Here is a 24,734-nt window from a genome sequence, read left to right as displayed (position 1 = left end):
GTACACCAGTGCTCTATTTTTATCCTGCGTAAAATCTTCAGATCAGAGCTTCTGTCGACCCCTAGACCTGTTCTTTGGCAAAGCCATGTCAGAAATGTATTTCGTAGGGATTCTCTTGGTTATTTCTCACATGGCTTCTCAATGTTAGTAATGAAGAGGTTCCTATGATCCATAACAAGATCTCTGATGGATTTATCCTTAGGAACTGTCATATGAGATTTCCTTATTTGCAAACTTCGTAAATTAGCTGGTTTGGATCTGATATCCATACACCTCTGAATGCCGACCCGATATATAGATAGATATATATCTATCTGATGGTATAGATCTGCCTCCATACCATCAGAAGGTGCAATATTAGAGGTCTGTAGTCACTCACTCTTTTTAGGGGATGGAAAGGATGGCACTGTCTTCAGAGAAGACATTACTTTAGAATTTGGGTCGGTCTAGCATTTCCAGCATAGATTGTGCATACTCATCCACTTTCCCAAATAGTGAATCTGTTTGACAGGCAGTGTCTACTTTAACAGCATTCATATATATCACAGGTGGAATGTGGGAGTCCGTTTGAGAACATTTTCTGTTTTAAGCGGATGATGCTTCTTAGCATATTTACCCAAATGTTCCATCCATAGACCAAAATCAGAGAAACTGTCACATTTGTTTAGCTCATTAGTGATAATGGCCTTCAGTTGCCTCCAATACTCAGGAGTGGTATGCTCCTGAGTGTTTCTTTCTAAGTCTAGCAGGGACTGTAGTATAGGCGGCTGATAGTTAATTTAGGTCCCCTCCACCAAAAGAGCGTAGTATAGTGGGAGATGACCTTATTAAATCATACCTACTTTCTGAATGATTTTCAGGATTAGTGGCCCCTACAGTTGCCGGGTTATTTACTTGACGAGCCAATTCCGTGCTTGTTTTATGAATATCAGTGACCCCATCAGGGATACTACAGGTATCAGAGGGCGTCTTAGTTCTCCCAACACAGAGTCTCTGCATCCTGTGTGAGCTCAACACCATAACTTCAGATAAGCGATCCCTGTTAGAGACTGGGGACACAGCCACAGGAGCAGAAGTCATATTTCCGTACTCAGAGGGGGTCAGGGCAGGTATGGCATTAGTTAAGTGGTTCAAAAGCTTTTGTGGAGCAGAGTTACTCAATATAGACATATTACATAGAAGCACAGACACTTTTAAAATCCCAGTTGGAAGAGCATACCGCTCCGTTATTCAAAGTCTCAGGAGGATAGCTCAGCAGCAACGTGCTCGCCTTGAAAGCAAGACAACACGGACCAACACAGGTTTGATCTCCGGGTCCGCGCTTAGAAACCTATGGGTATTAAGCGCATTATAAATAACGTATCATATCATAAAGCAGGAAATACCTGTAGGCCAATTATTCCACCATCCAGAATACTTGCCTCACCCAGACGAAGCACACCAAACGCAGCACCATAGACGCTGCAGCTTCGGCAGTTAGAGCTAGCTTTTCTGTCCGGCAGCATAGAGACAGATTAATACACCATCCAGAATACTTGCCTCACCCAGTCAAAGGCACGCAGGTTCTTGCACCCCAGCACACCAAACATGGCACCAGGGACGCTGCAACTTTGGCGTTAGAGCTAGCTTTTCCATCCGGCAGCTTAGAGGTGGCTTAGAGGAAAGCACCCAGAAGAAACAGACAGTGGTTTCTACACACTGTTGTTGGGCTCTGGATTTCTTGGGCAGGCAGATATAGATAATTTCAGCAGTCAAGTGTGGATAGGAGTAAGGCGTGTAAAAGCTTCATTTGTGATCTGTGCATAATAGATGGGGGATGTTTTAAGAAAGTGGAGACAGTAGTATATGTGGTGATGCAATTCTTCAATATGTGGGGTGAATGACCATTGAGAGTCAAAAAGCATACCATTGTTTTTAACATTCACTCCTACCTTTGGGGGATGCTTATCGCAAATAGTGCTGCTAGCCATTGAGAACAGGTTAGGTGTGGGAGTAGCAGGTATAATTATACCCATTCAAACAAAGGGTTTTAGCAATCCAAATGTGGATTGTTGAGAGACATCAATTATTTGGTCCCAAGCTTTACCATTTTAGGGAGTTCGAACACCAATTGGGTTTCCTCTACATAGAGTTAGAATGTTGTAGTGAACTGTGAGAGTATGTCCGGTATAGGACAGATAGAATTGACTAACCAGGCAGAGATGGTCGATTCCTGATGGCCACACAGGTCAGAGTTGAAAGGTTTGCTTAATATTGGTCTAATCCTATTTAGATGGATACATATTGAAGATAGGATTTTCCATTCAAGGGCTGTTTTGAACCATATTATGTTACATCGAACCACACACACACACCTGTAAAGATATTTTAACAGCTTTCATGCATTCCTTTTTTGAGGCATGGACTTCTCTGATTAAAGCCCCGTTTCTCCAGATTTCAGATGTCCATCATATTTAATAGGTTCCTCAGTGAATATATTTGGTATGCACAAATGTGCATAATTGATGTTGAAAACCGGTGTAAACTACAGATCTGGGCGAGTGGTGGTCTTTTTGAGATGTACTGTGTGTGCTGTTCTTCTTCGTGATGTTCTCCTCCAAACTGTTTCTAGCCTGCAGAAAGTGCTTCTGCCCCATGGTGAAGTTATATTTTTTTAATGACATACGCCCATCAGTTTTCACAAAATGTGTTTGTCTTTTCAGCAAGCAACTGTGTTCAGAGATGGAGAGAAGTTTCAGATCAATGCCAACCAGTTGGTGGTAGGAGATCTAGTAGAGATCAAAGGAGGTGATCGTGTTCCCGCAGACGTCAGAATTATTACAGCATCAGGATGCAAGGTATGCAAATGACAGACGAAGGAGGACAGCAGACACCTTGTGGATAGCTAAAATGTGACAGCCAAGTCCGCCCCCTGTAGGAGCAAAAACACACAACACAATAAATGTACCCAAGAAATCTCTCTCGGCAGTGAGTGCAGCTACTGTCCTCCACATGCAGCAAACAATCAAATTATTAATGTAAAATGCTTACTGTATTGACTGCAAGATGTTTGGCTGATTTGAACCCGATGACTTTTTCAAACACTTTATGGACCTTAAATGCGATAACTAGTTGACGCAGCATGCATCGCTTTGATTTACTCCAAGTCACTAAGTGGTGTCACAGTCAGTGAATTGACAGCAGGCCTGGGCAGAATTTTGATATTAAATCTATGGACAGCTGGAGGACAACATTTCTAATGATATTTTACCAATATAAATATTTTGACTCATTTTTTCAAACGAGGGAGGTAATGTGGTGTGAAAATAATTGGCAGGAGGTTGATACCTTTAATCGAGAATGTTTTTAATAGCTGGGAACCTCTCTGACATTTCAACAGGTGGACAACTCCTCCCTGACTGGAGAGTCTGAACCCCAGGCGAGGACACCTGAGTACACACATGAAAGCGCACTTGAAACCCGAAACATTGCTTTCTTCTCCACCATGTGCCTGGAAGGTAGGAGATGCCCCACCAATGCTTACAGAATACCTGTTTTATTTTCTAGACAGCAGTAAAATTTCCTGTTTTTTAATCTAGGAACGGCCACTGGCCTCATCATTAACACTGGGGACCGTACGATCATCGGTCGGATTGCCAGCCTGGCGTCTGGCGTGGAGAACGAGAAGACCCCTATTGCTATAGAAATTGAGCACTTTGTAGATATCATTGCTGGGCTCGCCATCTTCTTTGGATTCACCTTCTTTGTTGTTGCCATGGTGATTGGATACCCTTTCCTGAGGGCTATGGTCTTCTTCATGGCTATTGTGGTTGCCTACGTGCCAGAGGGTTTGCTGGCTACCGTCACGGTAAGAGTCCCTCACATGGCAGTCAATGTCTGGAGCATTACATATACTAAGTACTTGGCTATCTTGCTGGTTTATGTTCCAAGGGCCAGGGGGCTGCTTTCTAAAAAGGGAGAAATTAGCCCAGTAAATAAGAGTTGCATGCAATTTATTAATTTCACCCTAAATTGCAGGCTGTCTCTGTGGCACAGGTTCTATGGGTTCAATACAACCTTGCCGGTGTGGAAAAAATGCTGGTAAAAGTGACAGTAATTCCAGCACCAGCACTTTTCCTGCACCGGCAAAACAAAAGTTTGTCGGTGTGGGTGAATGATTTACCTCTAGCTAAAAGCTGCAGGTAAATAGGCACCCTGAAGCAAATAAAGGCCTGAATTACCGGCACCATGGAGTCCAACTGGGATTTACATCTTTGCTGGCACCTGGAATATCCCATTAATACTGTGATATCAGGCGCCAGTAACAATAGGGTAGTATACCAGGAAACGTGTAATGAGGGCCTCTGACACTAGATGAAGTGATGGTGTTTGATAAGACTCAGATTGGCAACATTGTGGCAAGGCTGTACTTCGTGACCAGGCTTCAATTTGTGAAAACACTTGGTCTGTGGGCAACTGTTCAAGAATTCTTTCCTTTCTCCTATTCACTTCTGTGGAATTGTATTTATTATTATTATTATAATTATTAGTATTATTATTAGGGTGTTTATAGAGCCCGGAACTAACTTCAGGAAGCAACAGAGTGGTTTAGAATCATAGGAGAAAGCACCAGGTTAGGGGGCATTGAAGAAAGAGAGTGGGGATCTAACAACAGGGGAGGGAGGGAATTTTTTCGGCAATGGAGTTACAGGCACCCAGGGGAGGAAACAATGGGGATCAGATCACCCAGTCTCAGGTAGGGTTGGGAGAGGAGGGTATGTGGACTTAGGTATTAGAAGGAGACATTCCTTAAAGAGTAGTGTGTTGAGCTTCTTCCTGAACTGTAGAAGTGAGAGGGTGTGTCGGATGTCAGTAGGGAGGAGGAGGATCCAGAGTCTTGGGGCATAGACAGAAAAGGCCTGTCTTCTGTTTTTTCTGCAGTAGAGAACGTTGGTAACAAGCTGATTTTGAATTCCTTGCTATGTGCTTTATGAAGGAGAGGTGTCTGCCGATGCCGAACGCAAGGGACTGGGTGCAGGTGGCCAATGGGGTATGAAGCACTCAAGTTGCACAGCAGAGAGCCAGGTCTGGATTTACAGGTGTTCAGTGTTGCTAGTCAGCAGTTGGAATTCAGTTTTGCAGGGATTGAGCTTCAGGTAAGCAATGGACAGCCACGACACTATCAATGATAGGCATGCATTGAGCATGTGAATTTCTTTGATGGAGGATTTCTTGAGGTAGATTTGCGTTCTATCTATGGATTGGTGGATGCTGATGTTGTGTGAAGTGAGGAGAGTTCCAAGAATGTCCATGTAAAGATTGAAGATCATGGGGGAGAGGATGGGGCTCCACAGGAGATGGGTAGAGTTGGTGATCTGGAGGAATTCATTTGTACAAACTGGTGGCGATAAGCAAGGTACGAGTTGAACCAGCTGAGGATGATCTTGCTGATCCCCATACAACGATGTTGACTGTCGGTAAGTGTCTGGTGGTCTACTGTGTTGAATGCTTCTGAGATGATAAGGTGAACCAGGAGGCAAGGATGGCCATCATCAAGGATTTTAAGGGCATCTTCCATCACCGTGATGGTAGCCGTTTCTGTTCTACATCTGGGTCTGAAGCCAGATTAGTAGGACAGAAGGATGTTGTTGGCTTTGATGTTTTGGAGAAGTTGCGAGGCTTCTGCTTTCTCAATGATCTGACATAGGAAGTGAAAATGGGTGATGGCGTGATAGCTGCTAAGGTTGTAAGGGTTCAGTGTCCATTTCTTGAGAACCAGGAGGTTTTGTCCAGTCTTGACCGTCGAGGGGAAGGTACGTTGAGTTATGGATGTCTTCAAGATTGTCAGGTAAGTGAGGAGTGCTCCAGTCGGAAGTGTCTTGATTTCAGAGACAGGGAGAATGTCATCTGCCTACAATGTGGCCTTGAGGGAAGCTAGGATGTCAGTGAGGCCTTCTATAGTGAGTGTATTGAAGGTATTTGTGGTGTTGTGAGGTGAGAGGTGTTATGTGCTGTCAGTTGTATTGTTAGTGTCTATGTGTTGGCAGATTATGCTGATCTTCCTGATGAAGAAAGAGTTGATGGCAGTGGATTTTTTCGATAGAGTGCGGTACTGGTGGGTGGAGCAGATGGACGATTCAGCGCTTTATGGCTATGAAGATGGCTCTACTTTCATTGTTGGCATTGGCTATGGTGTTTTGGTAGTAGCTTGCCTTGGGAGTGGTGATCAGTCGCCTGTGTGTAACGCAGATTTCCTTCAGATTTTTCTTCAAGTCTTCTCTTGTTTCTGATGGTTTGTTTGTTGATGTTGCATTCTCAAGTGTACCAGTGTGTGGAAGTTTAGGCTTGCGGGTACGCTGTTTCACTGGAGCATGGCAGTTGATGTTGGTTGTGAGGGTGGTGTTGAGTTCTTGGAGAAGCAAGTCACAGTCCTGGTTGATCGGAGATTGATCAACCCATGTGAAGTGGAGTTTGGTGAGGTCTTCTGCGAGAGCCTCCACTGGGATGTTCTTGAACAATCTGAAGGCTTGTTTGCAAGTTTTCCGATGGGTTTGCTTGTTTGGTGTGGTGTGACTAATGTCAAAGGGGATTGCCAGGTGGTCTGACCAGTTGAGTGGGATCAGAGAGCTGTGATGGAGGGTGGACAGAGTGGTGATGATGAATTGAGGATATTACCTTTCCTATGTGATGTTCAGAGTGCAAAGTAGGCAGTGAAGAACTTCTTTCATTTACTTTGTTGATGGGTTGCCAGGGATGTTAAGTCGCAGAGGAAGATGTTATTGGCATGTGTAAGAGACCTGGTGATGACCAAGTCCATGAAGTTGTTGATGAAGAAGGTTGTGGGCTTGGGTGGTCTGTAGCTGAGGTGAAGAGTGACTGTGTCCATTGGGGAGAGCGGGAAATGGGAGGAAAGGGTCTCAAAGGAGCTAATGGTGGTGACGTCCAGTTGGGTGCATGATCATGATACCCTGTGAACGATGGCGAGGCCTCGGCCGATCTTGTTTGGATGGTCTTGTTGTAGAATTCTGTAGCTTTTGGGTGACGGTGAATGTCATCCAGGTCTCAGTAATAAAGATGGCATCCAAGTTTGTGTGGTGATGAGGTCGGTGATGTCTGCCTCATGGTTGGTTGCTGAGCAGATATTGGTAAGCATCAGTTTTCATGTAGGTGTGGATGATGGATTGCTGATGGGGTCTATGATGATGCAAGTAAGATTGCTTTGATGCGGTGTCCATAATGTCACGGGTGAGCGATGTGGTTTGGTGATGAGTGGTCATGGTAATGATGGGACGTTGGGAGCCAGGGGTGAAACACATATTCGAGGGATCTTACCTGATGTTAGACGGGCATGGGTTCTGGCCCTGAGTCCTCCCATTCCGAACAAGTCCAAATAGGAATTTCTCTTTTCTCTGTCTGCCCTTCACTTCGGAAGCCCTGGTGAGAGATGGCCTTGATCTAAGAGTTAAGAAAAGAAAGGAAGGGTCAGAGCAAAGAGTGTGGGTGGGGCTTAGGTCACATTACCCCATGTAGGTTAGGTCACTTGACCAGGATCCACTTGCTCCTGCCTTCATTTTGTCATTGCTGTCACCCAGATTTCGGAGGTATTCAGTGATGTTACCGAAAATGTTGTTTTATTGGATTATTTAACCGAAACCAATCCATCAAAAAACACACATTTTAAAATATATATATATATATATATATATATATATATATATATATATATATATATATATATATATATATATATATATATGAGGTGGTAAGGGGTTAAATGGGTGGCATGTCCTTTTATAAATAATAACTGATGGAGTGTCCATTTTGCATTTGCATTGGACAATTGATTCCGAATTCCACATCCAAATGCGACTGGTAGCAAGCAGCACACCCAGAGCATGTCCCCCATGGATGTCCAGGTGGATTTTTGAACTGTCAACAGCCCCTGCCTATGTGCCAGCATCCAAATCCCCATGATCGCCCAGGAAGATTTGAAATTTAACAAAAGTCTGGTGTTAATACCAAAGCAGAATGGGCCCTTCCAACGGGAAGTAGAACATACTAATCTCCTAGTTATATAGGGCTATAAAGGCATGTTTTACATCCACCATGTATGCCCTTTTCACACTTTCTTCCTTTCACGTGAAAGAGCGAGAAGTATAGACCCCTCTCTAATGGCCTTACCATCATGGGCCTGAAACCTGTGATCTGGCCTTTAACTCTGTTTTCAGTGCCTACATAGCCAATTACAACCATCGGGTGGGGTTTACAACAAGCTATATTGTATCACTGGGAATGTTCAACAAGTGTTCTCCAAGAGCCAGAGTAGACAGTGGAATTGTTGGTGGAGCCCACAGATTGCTCAAAATACTATATTCCAATATTACCAGCAGCGGTGGGTGTCACCGCAGATAAGTCTCTACAACCGCGCATCATGCATATGTATGCACTAAATCCCCCTGGGCGATCACAGGGGATTGGCTGTGGGACTAGTAACATATATTCTTTACACTTTCAATAATAATGTAGCTTATAATAGCTTTATAGACCCCACCCTCGAAGAGTACCAGGGAATTATGGGCCTGAAATCTACAGTCTGGCCTTTAACTCTGACTACTGACCACATAACAGCAGGCCCAGTATCGGACTGGGTCTATAAAGCTTAAATAGCTCTTGCAGTGCCACGTAGGAATCCAGGCAGCCAATCAGGATGCATGTCTTCTGGGTAATAATTGCTTGTGTGGCCAAAGCACCTGATGGATTGACAGCATTCTTCTCGCAACTCACGTTGCCTGCTGCCCCTTTCACCGCTAATATCACTTATCTCCTTCTCGTTGCTTCACCACTGTATACCTCAATCTCTGCTACCACCGCTCCTGCCTCACGGCGCCCCCTCTGCCCTGTCCTGAACATGAGCAATGGCCTTCTCTTGCGCAGGAGACAATCATCCGTTGTTCAACACCTACTACTAACGACCTTTTGTCATGGGGCCCACAGGCAGTACACGGAATTGTGTGCCCTGACCCACCTTATGTGGCCATAACTGCTTCTATTGGCTACGGCATGGCCCGATAACACATAATTACATATTCCTTGTGTTGGTGCTTTTTACCCTTGGCCCTTAGCTTCAGTTTATTTTTGCAGTGCGACTTTGGGCCTCATTACGAGTCTGGCGTTAACCAAGGCGGTAAAACCACCTGGTTACCGCCGGACTCATATTACCATTCCGCCTGCGTGATTCCTGGAATTACCGGGGCATTACAACCCTGGTTTTCCGGGGAATCACGGAGGCGGAATGTCCTATCGGACTCAATGGGAATGGGGATCATGGAAACACCGGCAGAATCTCGTAATGCTGCCGGTGTTTCCTCGTCCGCCTGCAGGCGGGCGGTGTTAAACCCGCCAGGTCAATCCTGGCGGGAACATCACCTCCCGCCTGCAGGAGTCGGGATCAGGCGGTCCGGAAACAACGGTGGCGGCGGGTTTACCGCCACCGTTATTTCCGGACCGCCTGATTTGTAATGAGGCCCTTTGACGTCTTTCCCCTCGTTTCACAAACTTTCTTCATACATTCTTAGAGGTTTACCGAGACTATACAGCCCATTCCGCTACTAGATTAAAATTATTATTATTTATTTAGTGTGATATAGTTGACAGAAGAAACTTTACACACATATACACACATAAAAAAATCAATGAATTGAGCAAGATAGTAACATTATATTTAATCGCCAGCCTTGTCCTACCTTTTCTGCAACATAATTGAAAGGACTCCCATCACCTTATGAGGTCACGCTGAGCACATCTTGCTGAGCACATCAACCCATCAGGGAACTGCAAACGCCTCACCAGTGCTACTCAAGAAGTGCATGCCCAGCTACAAGATCTACACGTTTTAATGACTTCACCTTATTTCTTCCTCTGCATCGCTTGCTTCAACCCTCACCTTTGAGAGCACACACATTTCAAAAGAAGCACGCACTACACCCTACACCCTACACCCCAGTACCTCTTCCCTTCCTCGCCCTTGCCCACCTTTTCCTTTTCACTGCAAACCCCAAGGCTTGGGTCCGATACACGTTCCTAACAAGCCTTGATGGCTGGATGAGCATTATTTCAAATGACCATTGACATACTGACCTGCACCAGGAACTTGCTGCATGTCCGTTTGAGGCACACATTGGAAAGACATACAGTCATGCTGTCCTCTTTACCAAAAACGTTTTTGAATAGTTACTTGTTCACTGGTCCGTCACTGTTCCATAGTTATATAGTCACCTGATGTTTCCCCCTCTCCATTACCCCACCCTCCACTCAATTTTCTCCCCAAATCTGCAGTTTTCAGTGTATGCCACCTTTCATGCCATCTGCCCCATTCAGGTGAGTTTTACTATTCCTTAACAGTTTACTGATTTGCAGTGTTGTGCTTCTTTGTGTTGTGCTTGCGTTTGTTTACGTTTACTTATGTTTATGTTTAGTTATACTATGTATGTTTGCTAATAGTATGTATAGTTTGACTCGCTTTTGGTAGTTATGGTATGTGAAGATCTGTTTATTATATTTAGCCCTCCTTGAGTTTCATTAATTTGAGAAGTTACCTAAGTTTAGTAATGGTTTGTTTGTTTAGTTATCTTCATGGTTAGTCATGTTATATGAAATTAATTTACATTAGTACCCGCCAGTGGCGTGGCCCAGTCCTCCCAGCCAATGAGCTTGGAGCAGGGGCTTTACCATATGGTAACTCCGCCACTTCGAGCCTCCTCAGTACTGGAGGGCACCATCTTCCCCCGCCGGGTGCTCAGGCAAGTGCTTTCATGCACCTCACGTCCTCTATCCCCACCCCACTTTTACACATATTTCCCTCCCTCCTGCCCCACTTTCCTTGTGCTTCCTGGCCCCTCGCCGACACTGGGAACAATACTGTTCTTCTCATTGTTTTTTGTCACATTTTTCCGCCATGGAAAGGGAGAAGGGTCTACGTGTAGTCCCTTTGTTCCATGCGGCCATCTTTTTTGTTTATTTATTTTTTTTGAGTTGTGAATTGCCACGTTTCACAACTTCCGCAATTATTTTATTAGTAACATGATCCAACGGGCCGGGGTACTAATAGCAATAAACCCCTTGTTGGGTGGCATTGCTGCTTCAGGTAATGCTCTGGTGCCTGCATTAAGGCCCTTGCTTCACTCGGGCCTGTAACTATGGGCCTTGGGGCATTACCTGAAGTGGGTGTATTGCTTGATTATGTTAAGTATTATGTAACGTTTAACAATTTCATGTTGAGGTGTGATCGGTTTTATTTGGCTGAGTAATGATTCGTTTCGGCCAGTTATGTTCAGCAATCCACCTGTCCAGCTATGTTCTGTTTTGATATTGTAACCTTTTGTTAAGATTGTTTAGATATATATGATCCTGTTTTTTGGCCATGTTCCACTGGGTTTCTGTTCCAGCTTCTCACCAAGTGATCTATTCTTGTACTTTTCAATCAATTCCTCTCTGATTTTTGTCTACAGAAGAAGAATACCCAACTGCTGCACTCAGGGAAAAAAAAATATTGCTTTTCAATGTGTTTGTGCATACAAATTCTGTCTGTTGCAGCCCTATTATTAGAGAAACAAACGACATACAAAGACAACAGGCAAATCTCATGTGACTGATTCGGTGCCAGACCAAACACGACACTCTGAGCTGCAAGATATTTATATAGGGTACCTTGTGGACTTTGTTGAAAGAACTATAGCATGACATATAGAGTGAGGATAGTCTAGTTCTTCAAAGGGCACTAACAACTAAGCTTCTGTGCCCTTCCCTGCTACCTATCCAGACATAGGTTTTCCAATAGAATCGCAGAATTCTACTCTTTGCAAATCTGGGTATATACACATCTAGCGAGTACAACTATTGAGCAAGTATGGAAACGTATCTTAAAACAACCTCAAAAAGAAGACAAATAAAGTTTCAGATTTGGACAAGGTCATCCTTTTCTCCCGCCTCCTAACTGCTGCCTGCCCTCTGGTGTGTACGCAAGATGTGCCCTCTTATGCAAACAGAAAATATTTACCCATGCCCTTGACCATGACTTGAGCACTTTGCTGAAAACGCCAAATCAGACATGGCGCAGCCTGGCTCTGATTAAAATTCTTACACTCTTTCTTTGCATTGCAAGGTCTGCTTGTCCCTGACTGCCAAACGCCTGGCTCGGAAGAACTGCGTGGTGAAGAATCTGGAAGCGGTGGAGACTCTGGGATCCACGTCGGTCATCTGTTCAGACAAGACTGGTACCCTCACTCAGAACCGGATGACAGTCGCTCATCTGTGGTTCGACAACCAGATCCACTCTGCGGATACAACTGAAGATCAGTCTGGTGAGGGCATGAACCAATTCTCTACTCCGTGAAAATCAGTCATTTTTTGTCTGTCCTGCATTCTCTTCCCCCAGCATTTACTTGTCCTCCCCACCCCCATTGCCTTTTGCTGCACCTCTCTAGGTCTACATTGACTAGCTTTTACACCAATACCTGTTCTTTCCCACCTCACTATCTCTCCTTTTAGCTCTACTCTCTGTAGAATCACTGAGTGGGAAGACACCAGATACAGTTTAACACCAATGTTAACACACAATCAGAAGTCTCCAACTCTAACTGCTGAAGACAGCTGAGCTCAACCAGGGTCTATAACCAAGATGGGGCTACTGGGATCATAGAAAAGTATAGGGTTAATTTTGGGATTCGCCCAACACATTCATGCTTTTCTGTTGTATTTCTGTACTCTGTAGAGTTTTTCACAGAAGTTGTCAAAGCCCTGCGGTTATGTTTTCCTTGGTCCCCTGCTTCTTTTCTCGCGCAAGAAGCTGGCAGCACATGAAGCAATCCAAAGGAGACAGTGGGGTTCCCGAAACCTTACTTTGAAGATGTTCATGGATCTAGCAGGAAACTCCAGGTTGCAGTTTCTGATGTTTTTCCTGGTTTTTCAGTGTTGGGAAACTTGCATAATAGGCCAGGAGGATAACTCTGTGGCAACACATCTGTCTTTGAAGAAAGACAATGCAGAGCAACACAGATTCGAATCCCAGTCCCATGCTAGGACTGGTCTCTGGTTTGAAGCACGTTATAAAATATTAATTAATTAATTAATATGGGGAGGACACACAGAACTGGATCACTTCCTTTTTGCCATCAGATGATCTTCCAATTCATTATCTTGTTATGGAGACACCATCTGGACACGTTGGTGGCCAATATGTGTAGAGTACAAACGAGAGGCAGACATCCATGGAGATGCACAGGTGGGGCAGCAGCCTCAAGTCAAGGATGAAATCAGTGCACCTGCTGGGCAAGCACAACTCAATGATAGAATTAAGTAAGATCTGTTTAGATGGGCACTAGGGCAAATCAAGTTGTGCAGGAACCACAACCCCAGAAAACATTTCCAGAAAGTGGAGTCTCATCGCTGTGAAGCCCAGGAATGGAGGTGGGGCCAGAAGCACTAAATTACTTCTGGGACACTGGGGCAGGTCGCTTCATTGACACCAGTGGCACTTTACACACAGAGTAGCCACTCTTGGTGTGATGTCCATTTGGGTTTGGTGACAAGAGTTGGCCTTCATACCATGTAGGGGATCTACCCAACACACTCCTTGGATTGATGTTCTTCGCTGTGGGCGTGTGGTATCAATATTAGCATTTTCTCGTGCTGTTTCTTTAGGAAACAAAATCTAGATGCTGGTACCTGGAGTTTAGCAGACTGTCTGGTAGGCATCAGCCAATGGGACAATCATTGTACTGAGGCCAAAAACAAGTAAACACTGATGACAAGGGAATTCCTAAATAACCAGTGATGTGAAGCCTTCACTTGCAGAAAACAGAGAATATGGAGGGTCCCCATCCCTTAGAAACCAAAGGCTTTTGGTTGTACATCAGAATTGCTATCATGTGAATATTCTGAAGGATCGGAGCCCATAGAGTTTAATTAGGTATCCAGGTAAAACAAGAGGAACGCATAAAAAGATGTACCTGGATGCTGTAAGCACGACACATCTTACTACTTTTGGTCTCACAAGTAGAAGGGACCTACATATCTTACTTTTCTCCTCTATAGCCCCTTTTCAACCCCCTAGTTCCTCCACTTCTAGCTCTTGGTTCATCCTAGTAGCTCTTCCCACACCGTCTCTGTAACACTCTGACTGCTATTACCATCTCTAACGCTTCCTCAATCCCTTTGAGCTCTTCATTTGCTTCCTAAACCATCCCTACTCTCTCAGCTTCTTTCCCCTTTTACCCCAGTCCCTCCTCGACCTCTCTATCACTTGCTTCACCCATCAATCATTTCACCAACGATCTCTAGCACTTTATCCTCTACACAAGCCTAGTTCTTCGTCTACTTCTCTAACCCCTACTCTGATGACTCCATCTTTTTACTCCTGTCACCAGACTGTTCATTAACTCACTCTACCTCTTTCCACCTCTTTCTCGCCTCTGCCTCTTCCTCTTCCTCACCTCCTGCTTACCCTCATGCTGCCACTAACAGCGACTTCCAGCAAGGTATTGGTTAAATATCTGGCTTAGCGGGGAGGCCAAACATCTCTCTTCTTCCCAATAATATCAATCTCCAGTAGTGATTATTCAATCTGTTTATGTTTCGCTTTTTTCTTTCCCTCTGTTTTGTAAGTTCTTTCTCTTTCTCTCTTGGTGCTCTCGAGCCCAAATGAGCTATACTCCCAGTCATGGGGATTATAATTATAATTGTTCATTTATAAAGTGCTTAATACCAGGATTGGTTTCTAAGCACGGATCGGGATTCAAACTGTGTTGCCCTGCGTTGTCTTGCTTCCAAGAAAAACGCATTGCCCCTGAGCTATCCTTCCTCCCCTTTAAATGATTAAACCTATTACTCCTTCCCAAGGACCTACTCTTCCCAGCGGACAGATAATAATCCATTCTAATGTGATTAAAGAGAAAGTGCACCCTGGTCCAAGGGAGTGCGGGAGATAGTTGTTATTCATATCTGGCTTTGCCTTTACGACACTATGGGCCTCATTACGAGGTTGGCGGTCCGGTAACAATGGTACTGGTATTTTTACCGGTATCGTTGATACCGGACCGCCAAACTACGAGTTGTGCTTGCGGGTGCCTTCCAGACCGCAAGGCTAGCCCTGGCGGTATGGAAGGCACCCGCGAGCACAGCAAGCCTGTAGCACCGGCACAGTAATGAACCATGCCGGTGCTACAGACATCCCCATTCCCATCAAGCACTATTGAGCTCGATAGGAATGGGGATACACCGGCACCCGCGAATGGGCAATTACCGGGTACGGCAAGGTCGGCATGACCCGGTAATTGCTCATTTGCGGGTGCCGGATTTTCATGCCGGTATGGAGGCAGCCTTGCCCGTAAAACTGGCAAGACTACCTCTCACCTCGTAACGAGGCCCTATATCCTACCCAAATCCTAATTTGGTTCTTGTTTTTTAAGACAAATATGCTACTATGCTATGTCTCACACACAGGGTCCCACTCAGCCGAAGTTGTCTCTGTGTGGAGAAGTGCTCTGTCTGAGTTGCATCTCATTGGCATCTATATCCTGCATTGAGTATATAATGCACAGGGTTGGTGCAAGGATTTTTGCCACTCTAAGCAAAAGGTACCCACCCCAAAGGGCCACCTATGGCCTATCCTCAGCTGTTTCCTGACTCCTTCACATTTGTGTCACGCCTTTATCCTTTAAACCTTAAACGTCCATCACAATCACGTAGAGCAGGGCTTGAGCAATCATCCCTTGCAAACAACACAGTATGGGCAGGGAAAGTAGAGTTTTCCTCACAAACAATATAGCATGGGTAGGGCCAGTACATGGTTCCTTCACAAACATGTATAGTGTGGTTAGTACAATTGCAGTCTACTCCCACACATGGGTACAGGTACAGCATGGCCAAGGCCAGTGCCAGTTTCATTCACAAACTAGTGGAGGCACATTATAGGCTGAGTCAGTCCAACTTTCCTACAGCACAACAATGAACTGCATCTATAAAGTTGATTGTGGCTGAGGGTTTAGCATACAAGCTTCATAAACAAACAAATACATGTGATGCATGGTCAGGCCATTGCAAGCTTCCATCACAAATAGGTAGATGCACAGCATGGGGAAGGGCCCATGCAAGCTTCCCTGACAGGCAGAGCATGAACACGGCCAGTGTAAATATTCTTTGCAAAGAACAGGTGCAGAATAGGGGCTGGTTCTCGTGCAGCCTGAAGGATTCCACACATGTCAAGCGCTCCGTTCCACAAGGACCTCTTCCTTTATCAGAACAACTCATACATTAATAATAACAAAATAATCCTAGTTATGATGAGCAACTGACAAAGACTCATGAAAGCACCTAAACCATATTAATGAAAAGATGCACAAAGACCAAGAAGAAAACCATTCACAAATGTTCACAACTCATCCACACCTAAACATATAAATCATATTGAATATAATACAGCAAAAACATTCATAATTGATACGCTAAATTGTCACAATAAAAAGCAGAATTATTGAAGTGGCTTAACAACTGGACATGGCTTCAATTATCAAATTCTCATCTTCCAGCCCCCGGACGCACCAACACTGACCGGTTTCGATGTCTCATATGATTCTGACGCCTTCTTCAGGGGAAAAAGAAACTACACAAATAACCATAATTAAAAGTGTTACTGTCAATGCGCATATACAAATATTTGAAAAAAAACAGACTCTTAATTTAATCTAAGATTCAATAATTTAGGGCACTATAATTTAACAAAGGGAATGGTCAAAAATCAATAGGGCAATCCCTGAACCCACCGATGATCTCAAGAAGAGGCTCACCGAATGAGTGCTCGCAGAACAACAGTCTGACACCCAAAGAACCGAAAACACCAAAGAATCCACACCAGATTATGTGAAAGGAATCAAGGAAATGTAATCCCACTGAACCACCAATGCCTGTTGCTCTAAATTTCCTATTTAATAAAGAAAATATGAAATGGAAATTTATTTTTAACTGAATCAAGAACCGGGAGCCAGGTCTATGTTTAGATGAACAACAGTTCTCATTAGAAATCTAATGTGAAAAGAATTTGAAACCAAAATAATGAATAAAACTATTCAATTCATGCCCAAATGCAAGATAGCAACTTGAGAGGACATGATCAGTGCTATATAAAGGTGGACACTTGTGTCTCAAATGGTGTGTTTTAACAGAAGAATTAGAAGATGCGACCATCTGTGACACAAATCACAAAGATATTTTGTAAATGTAATTGAAAGAACTGGGGCACAATAAAGACAGCACTCGACTGAAAAAAGGCTACTTCTTACCACATAGTTTGAAAAATGATCGCGTAGTTACAGAAGGTCCTCGTAACAGCATGTCAGATGAAAAATGGCACAGCAGGAGAGCTCATGCATACGGCAGTAACCAATTGGCCTGCAACTGCGGATATAATTAATGCAGCAATGTCAAAATAATATCACCAAATATGGGGTTAACTTCTAATGAGAGGTTAGTTATCAACAAATAAGAAAAAAGTACTTTCTTCATTACTGCTCTATTTTTTTCTTTTTCTTTTTCTTATCAATTCCACGGGATGCTCGCACCACATCTTTTGGCCAGTGAGAAAGCTCTGGAAACTCTCTATTTGTTGTCGCACTACAGAATTCCACATCTCTTCCAACAGGATATAGAACCGCATGGGGCGATGACAATAAAAGATGGACTTATGCCGCATGGTGCACCATGGCGGCCATCTTTAAAGAAACCCTTCTGTACTGTAGATGGTGACATTAACTAGACTGTTCAACACCATTTGAACAATCCCAATAAAATATGGGCATAACGCATGGAAAAAAGAAGACAAAAAACAAAAGGCAAAGAATTTGGCAAAGCCAAAATGCCAAACCATTGACTGACACATGCAAATCGCAATATGGCCTCCAATGACAAACCAAACTGTAGAGGAGAAAATAGACCATGAGAAGGTGTCCTGAACCCACATCCTATGTGGACTGCTATTACTCCACTACATTTAAACACAGCACAATACTCCTAAGGTTGAAAATCCAGAGTTGTTCCTTATATCCCAACTTTCTCTCATAATTTGCGTCACCAACTTTCTCAACACAAAACCAAAGTCCTCAGCTGTATGGCCATATTCTGCAAAATGCAAAGCAAGTGGAGCGGACAATGCTCTAGAGCGAATTTTTCAATCAAGTGCATTGATCCGCAAATGTACTGCATAAGTGGGTTTGCCAATATAGATCTTATTACATGGGCACACAATTGCATATATGACATTGTTACTCCTGCTAGTCGTAAAAGTTCTCATATGCAATATTTTGCCTGCACTTTCAAACAAACAAACCTCTCTGGAAAATGTACAAGCAAAGCAGGAAATGCAAGGATAATGGCCTAGAACCCGCTTGTTGGAAAGATCAGTAATTTGAGCTTGAGTAACCAAATTTCTACTGGCTCTCACCAATCTTTGTTTTAAATATTTGCCTTTTTTTAAAACAATTAAAGGCTTCGTAAATGAATGATCAAGAATTTGTAGTATCCACCAACTTTTTAAAAATAGAGCCCTGCATTGCTTGACTATGGGCCTCATTACGACCCAGGTGCTATGGGGTTAACGGCGCCGGTAGAGCTGCTGGTGCTGTTAACCCCATAGTGCCTCATTACGAGGTCCGCTTGCGGGACCCGCTCAGGACGCCTGGTTTTACCAGGCGTCCTGAGTAGTTCCGCGAGTGGCCCAGCATGCTAACAACGGGCCCGTTATTAACGGGTCAGTTGTTAGCTCCCTCCCCATTCCCATTGAGCCCTAGGGGGGCTCTAATGGGAATGGGCATGTACCGGGTCCGGATTCCCTGAAGGGGGAAATACCGGGCCCACCAAGGTTGGAATGGCCCGGTATTTCCCCATTCAGGGAACCCGGACCCGAGTTTGTTTGGATTGTTAGGATTCAGGACCCACTTTTCCTCAAACAATGTCATATGCAGGATGGCTAAACTATGTGCAAATGTACAGCCCATAGCGGTGCCTTTTCTTTGTAAGAAATACTCATTTTTAAACGTGATGAAGTTGTTATTAAGGATCAGCGCTACGCATGCTGACAGAAATTCTGTCAAAACATTATGGGGTAAGGGACACTGATTAAGCATTGTTTCAAGGCTCACTAGGGCATTTTCTTGGGAAATGTTATTGTACAACACCTCTGTATCCAATGTCACCAGCAACTGTGTGGATGGGTCAAATGGTTGAGCCTCCACCAGTTGAATACACCTCTTGTATCCCGAAGAAACGTAGGAGTTGCTGTGGCCAGTGGTTTAATAAAAAAATCAGCATGTTTGAATACAGGCTCTAGAGCCAAAACCTGATTTAATGGGGGTCCTGGTGGATTTACAATATGCTCATGAATCTTGGGGAGAATATAAAGTAATGGAACATGACCGTCCGAAGTGTTAAGATAGTCATATTCCTTTTTTTACAGTATACCCTCCTCAGCACCCCTGTCCAAATGTTCCACAATCTTGGATGTAATAACTGCAGTTGGATGATGCCTTCATTTTATATAATACCCAGGAATCGAAAGAAGTCTATAGATTTCCTGGTCACATTTGGCAGTGTCTCACACTACAATACCTCTACCTTTATCCACAGCTTTGATGACTATGCTGAAATACTTGGAGAGGGAAGTTATTGCTTGAAATTCAGTAAGACTAAGATTGGATTGACCTTCACTGCAGGGGGAATGGGGAAACAAGACATCTAGGCCTGGTACTACTGTTGTTTTCAGGAGGGCACCTGATATTTGAGAGAGGGCATACAGAAACCATTTTAGCACCTCTCAAAACACCTTTTCTTTTATATTTAATGAAAACTTGCTTTTTGATGCCTGTTGCTGGATGGTGCCCTAGGCAGCATCCTAGTTTACCTACTGCTTGGACCATCCCATATAATATGCATGATTTTCCTATTACAACCTCATATGCATTTGGGCCTGTTTATATGTGATACTGATCATATTTCAGTTATTTAATGTTTAACTGCATGTGTTGGCGTGGATATTCCATTGAGTTTTAAGGGTTATTGTGTGATTGATAACATGTTTCCTCTAGGGTGAGTGTGTAAACACAAACAACTGTTTTTTTTCTGTGAGGAACCTATTTGCAGCCCACAATCTCTCCAAAAACAACCCAGTCAACCGCGCTTGCAAAATAAATTCTCACAAAAAAAGCCAAACCCCTGTTTGCCTATCATATGTTTTAGCCAGGCAACATAGTGTTATAACCCTGCATCATCCTCCTTGGGGTAATAAAAAGGGCAGGGTCTCCTAGTCTATCCAATATTATTGTATCAGAACATATAATTACAAGAACACCAGAAACTGCACTAAAATGTCACAGGAAGACGATGTTTAGCAACAAAAGTGGGCTGGTAAGTGGTATGTGTAAGGTAGTACAGTACATTTCAACAGAATGAAATTTATAATTTTTTTGTCTTCAGGGCAGAGCTTTGATCAAACATCAGATACCTGGAGAGCCCTTTCCAGGATTGTGACTCTTTGTAATCGAGCAACTTTCAAACCTGGCCAGGACACAGTGCCAATCCCAAAGGTAAGACATGGCATGATCTCGTGCAGTTTAGAGGCTATTTTGTTGATGGGGCACTTGGTAATTCCCAACAATATTATCAAGAATAGTATGAAGCAAGTCTTGGCAAAGCTTTTGCAGTTGTCCATTGCATTTTATTTTATAGGCATAAAATTGTGTTGGCCCATAAAGTACAGGCCAAGCTCATAGAACATGCAAGCTGAGGGGTTGGTCATCTTGTGATTCTTTTTACGTGAGTGTTTAACCTCTGCTGGGTGATGAGATACTTCATCGTACCTTAAGACTTTCATGGCCTGTTAAAGAGACCAATAAAATGGGTTTGAAATCTGTACATCCAACATGAGATCAACAATAATGTTAAAACAAACCTTCAAGCCTCAATTACCCCAGGCTATACATGATGTCCGACAGAATGGTATAACCCCTAAGAATTGGTTCACTACAGTACAATAAGTAGGGCTATATCTCTCTATATTCAAATACACACATGTGATATACGTGACCATGTGTAGAAGGGCATGTTCTGCTTGTTTGCAGCCAAATAAGAATGAGAATGTTGTGCTGCACCAAGACCCAGCACCATTTTACCATCCATAGCCATGTAAAAAGGGCATCAACATTCATTTAAACTAGTGGTAGTGGTTGAAAGGGAAGTACTAAGCAAAGGACTATGACAAAAGATAAGGACTAGACAATGGACTAGGAGGCGGAAGGGCTATGATGACAGTGACAAAGGAGAAGGAACATGATGAAGGACTATGATGAAGAAGAATGATTAGGCTGATGGGTAAAGTCTAGGGTTAAGGACTGGGCAAAGGAGAAGGACTGAGAGGAAGGACAAGAATGAAGGACTAGGTTTAAGGGAGGCGAAGAAGGAATCTGACACAAGGGTGGCATTTTGGTTGCAATAAACTTCTATTTATAGTACAACAAACCTCACTATCCCTATATCCTAAGAGGGGGTTTCCTGCCTCAAACTAATAGTAAAGGATCTCTCACAATATCCATCAAAATCAAACTGCACCTTCATGTGTCACAACCTATTCCTATCAATTACATTACAACTAAAGCATAATATAATCCAACAGAAAGTTCCTTCTCCATGAGAATGACTACCTTCTCCTAGTTTTCAGTGTTGTTCCCAAAATTTTCTCTTGAAGGAGAATGCCAGGGGGAATGCCTCCCCTCCCGTGGCTTGTAGTTCTAACAAACCTTTAACAACTCAAGTTTCTGGACCAGGTGAATGACTCCCTTCTCCTGGTATTGGTCTGCAGGCTTCCTTCCCCTGGTGTCTCTTGAGTATATTCAAAGGATTTTCGTTTTCCTCACCAGGAGAATGACTCGCTTCTCCTGGTGTCAGAGAGTTCTTTTCTGTATCCTTCAAACTTGGGGTTTATCTTGCCACTCTCCCACAGTATCAGCAAAGTCCAAGGTCCTTCTCTGGGTTCCAGTGGACCTATGTCTGTCACTGCAACAAGGAATGTTTCCTCAGATGCATGTTTTACTAGCATTAGGGTCCCAGACCCTTCTCTGGTCATCAGTGGGCTTGTCCCTGCCACTAATATGAGGATGATTTCCCCCGATACTTATTTCAATTGTGTTGGGGTCCCCGGGCCCTTCTATGCTGCTAAGTGGGCTTCTCTCTGCCACTGCTCTAAGGACAACTTCCTCAGATGTTTAGTCCTCTCGGGTTGAGGTTCCAGCCCCTTCTCTGGTTGTCAGTGGACTTATCCATGCCACTACTGTGAGGAGGGTCTCCTCAAATATTTGGCTTACCTGTATTGGGATCGCAGACCCTTCTCTGGTGGTCAGTGGGCTTATCAATGCCACTGCTACAAGGCAGATTAGTTTCACTGCACAGCTGACCCTTCTCTGGCCCAAAGCCACATTTTAATATATTTATTTATTGAGCATTTGTATGGCGCCTATACATCAAAAAGTGTTTCCAGGCCCCACAAGACAAAGAGGTGGGGTGGACAGAAAGCAAAATAACAGTAACAGTCCTACTAGGCCTTGTGACATTCGGATCGTGCAAGTGCAATAACTGTAGGTGCAGGAGAGGGGAAGAGGGAGAAGTGCATGGAGGAATGTGCAAGGGGCGGGCAAGTGCTAAGGGAGGGTCAGAAGGGCAAGTACTCAGAGAACAAGGGATGGGGGACAGCTAGTGCGAGGGTAAGGTGTGGACCACACTCAGGGGGCTAGTCGGGGAAGGGGGTGGACTGGACTCAGTAGGCTAGTGGGCTAGGGTGCCGAGGGCAAGTGCTGGTAAAAGGGTGAGGGGAAGACTGGTCGAAGGAGGTCCTGGTCCCCGATAAGGCTATTGAGGGATCCAGGCAACCAGACTTAGAGGCAGGTATACCTAGCAGGAGAGGTGGATGTGGAAGGAGGAGTAGAAAAGGAATGTCTTGAGAAGCATCCAGAATTTAAGGTGATCTAGCTCAAGACGGAGAGAGGCAGGGAGACTGTTCCAGAGGGAGGCTCCTACCAAAGAAAGAGATCTAGCCCTCACTTTCTGCTTGGAGAAGTGTCTGACCTGCAGAGAGTCAGAGCTAGAAGATGGAGGAAATGTAGCAGGGAGGTGTTTGGGGGAGAGAGAGTTGAATGCAGTGAGATCCCAGGCCCCAGAAAATCTTGTGGATGATGCAGAGGGTCTTCAATTTGAAGGAAGGAGGTCAACAAATCCAGTGCCCAGTCCATGATGCTCAGGGTATCACAAAGCCAATTTATGAGGATTGAGTGATTGACAGTGACAAAGGCGGAGGACAGATCGAGGAGGATGAGAACGGAAAGAGAATTGGAATCGAGGTTTCAGAGCAAGTCATCATTGGTGTTCAGGAGAGAAATGTTCATGCCTGTAGTTGCTCTAAAGCCAGATTGGTGGTCATGGAGACAGCCAACAGATTCAGTGTGGTGGATTAGTTTAGAGATGACCAATTTCTCTAAGAGTTTGCCCAAGAAGGGGGTAGTGGAGATAGGGCGGTAGTTAGCCGGGCAGGAAGGGTCTGCAGATGGCTTTTTTAGCAGGGGGTGCACCAGGGAATGCTTGCGGGATGATGGGAAGGGGCCAGTGGCAAAATAATGGTTACAGAACTCAGCCAAAGAGGGAGTGAGACAGGCAATGATGTCCTTGATAATGCTAGAGGAGCAGGTGAGCACCGGTTTGGACGAGACCTTCATAGAGCAGACTGTCTTGGGGACCTCATCCGGCAGTATGGCTAGAAGGAGGAGAGTAGGGGGGAAGGATAGAGGGGTGTCGATCCAGGCCTGGGTACAGGGAAACGATTGAGAGGGTAGAAGATAGGTCCTGGAATTTTGTATGGAATGGGTGGCCAAGGCCATGCAGATGGCCTGGGATGGAAGTGGAGACAGAAGTAGGGTTGACAAGTTCCTTGCATATTTTGAAAAGTGCAGCCATGTTGTTTGTGGCCCCAGAGATGCAGGAGGCAGGCTTCATGAAGATCCTCATGGCAGGCGCAAGGATATCAAGAGTGTTGGAGATGGAGAGGTGAATTTTAGTAAGGGAAAACACAGTGTGGGAGTCAGTAGCAGGAGTATGGTCAGGAATGAAGGAGGCGGCAAAAGCAGCTACTGACACTGGCTTCATCGGTCGAATGACAGAGAAGGAGGCTGGCGTGAAGGCAGAGGCTTTGCCAGGGAGCCAGGGAGCTCAAGGTTGGAGGAGAGGAGAGTATGGGCAGACTAGGAGAGAGGGGTAGTGAGAGGGGTTACAGAGGGAGATATCAGCTGTGATGAGCACTTCCAGAGTAAGCCTGGCTGAGTGGATTGAACCAGAGTAGTAAGTAGTAGTAATACTTTATTTCAGTTTCCACCATTTATAAAGAAAATTACAGTACAATACAAAATACGGGGATAAAACCCTATTAAAAAGAACATTATCCAAAGGATAAATTATGTGCATTTTTAGCCATATGTAATGATAGAAATGAGATTAACATTTCCTTTCCAAACATTTAAAAGCAGCAACAATATACTCACATAAATCATTAACAAAACATGCATCCACACATGACAAAACAAAATGAATTGCCTCCAAAACAGATATAATATTACTACAAATAAAATGTCTTTTGAGCCTCTGGCGTCTTAAATATAATAATCTTGTACAAATAA

At 44.1% G+C, this 24,734-nt stretch overlaps 1 protein-coding gene across 1 annotated transcript in view; it reads left to right on the top strand.

Moving 5' to 3' along the window:
• The window catches only part of ATP4A (ATPase H+/K+ transporting subunit alpha), a 126,497-nt gene that overhangs the window by 25,281 nt on the left and 76,482 nt on the right, over nucleotides 1–24,734 (top strand). Inside the window, exons 6-10 of the mRNA XM_069640948.1 lie at nucleotides 2,703–2,837; nucleotides 3,380–3,497; nucleotides 3,579–3,847; nucleotides 12,140–12,338; nucleotides 20,497–20,606. Coding sequence (XP_069497049.1) covers nucleotides 2,703–2,837; nucleotides 3,380–3,497; nucleotides 3,579–3,847; nucleotides 12,140–12,338; nucleotides 20,497–20,606 — 831 coding nt within the window. The remainder of the gene's footprint in view (nucleotides 1–2,702; nucleotides 2,838–3,379; nucleotides 3,498–3,578; nucleotides 3,848–12,139; nucleotides 12,339–20,496; nucleotides 20,607–24,734) is intronic.

The sequence above is a fragment of the Ambystoma mexicanum genome, chromosome 1p (genome assembly GCF_040938575.1).
Source record: "Ambystoma mexicanum isolate Mex_15411 chromosome 1p, UKY_AmexF1_1, whole genome shotgun sequence".
Lineage (NCBI taxonomy): Eukaryota > Metazoa > Chordata > Amphibia > Caudata > Ambystomatidae > Ambystoma > Ambystoma mexicanum.
Note: the sequence above shows the minus strand (reverse complement) of the source record. Positions and strands in the feature narration are given on the sequence as shown.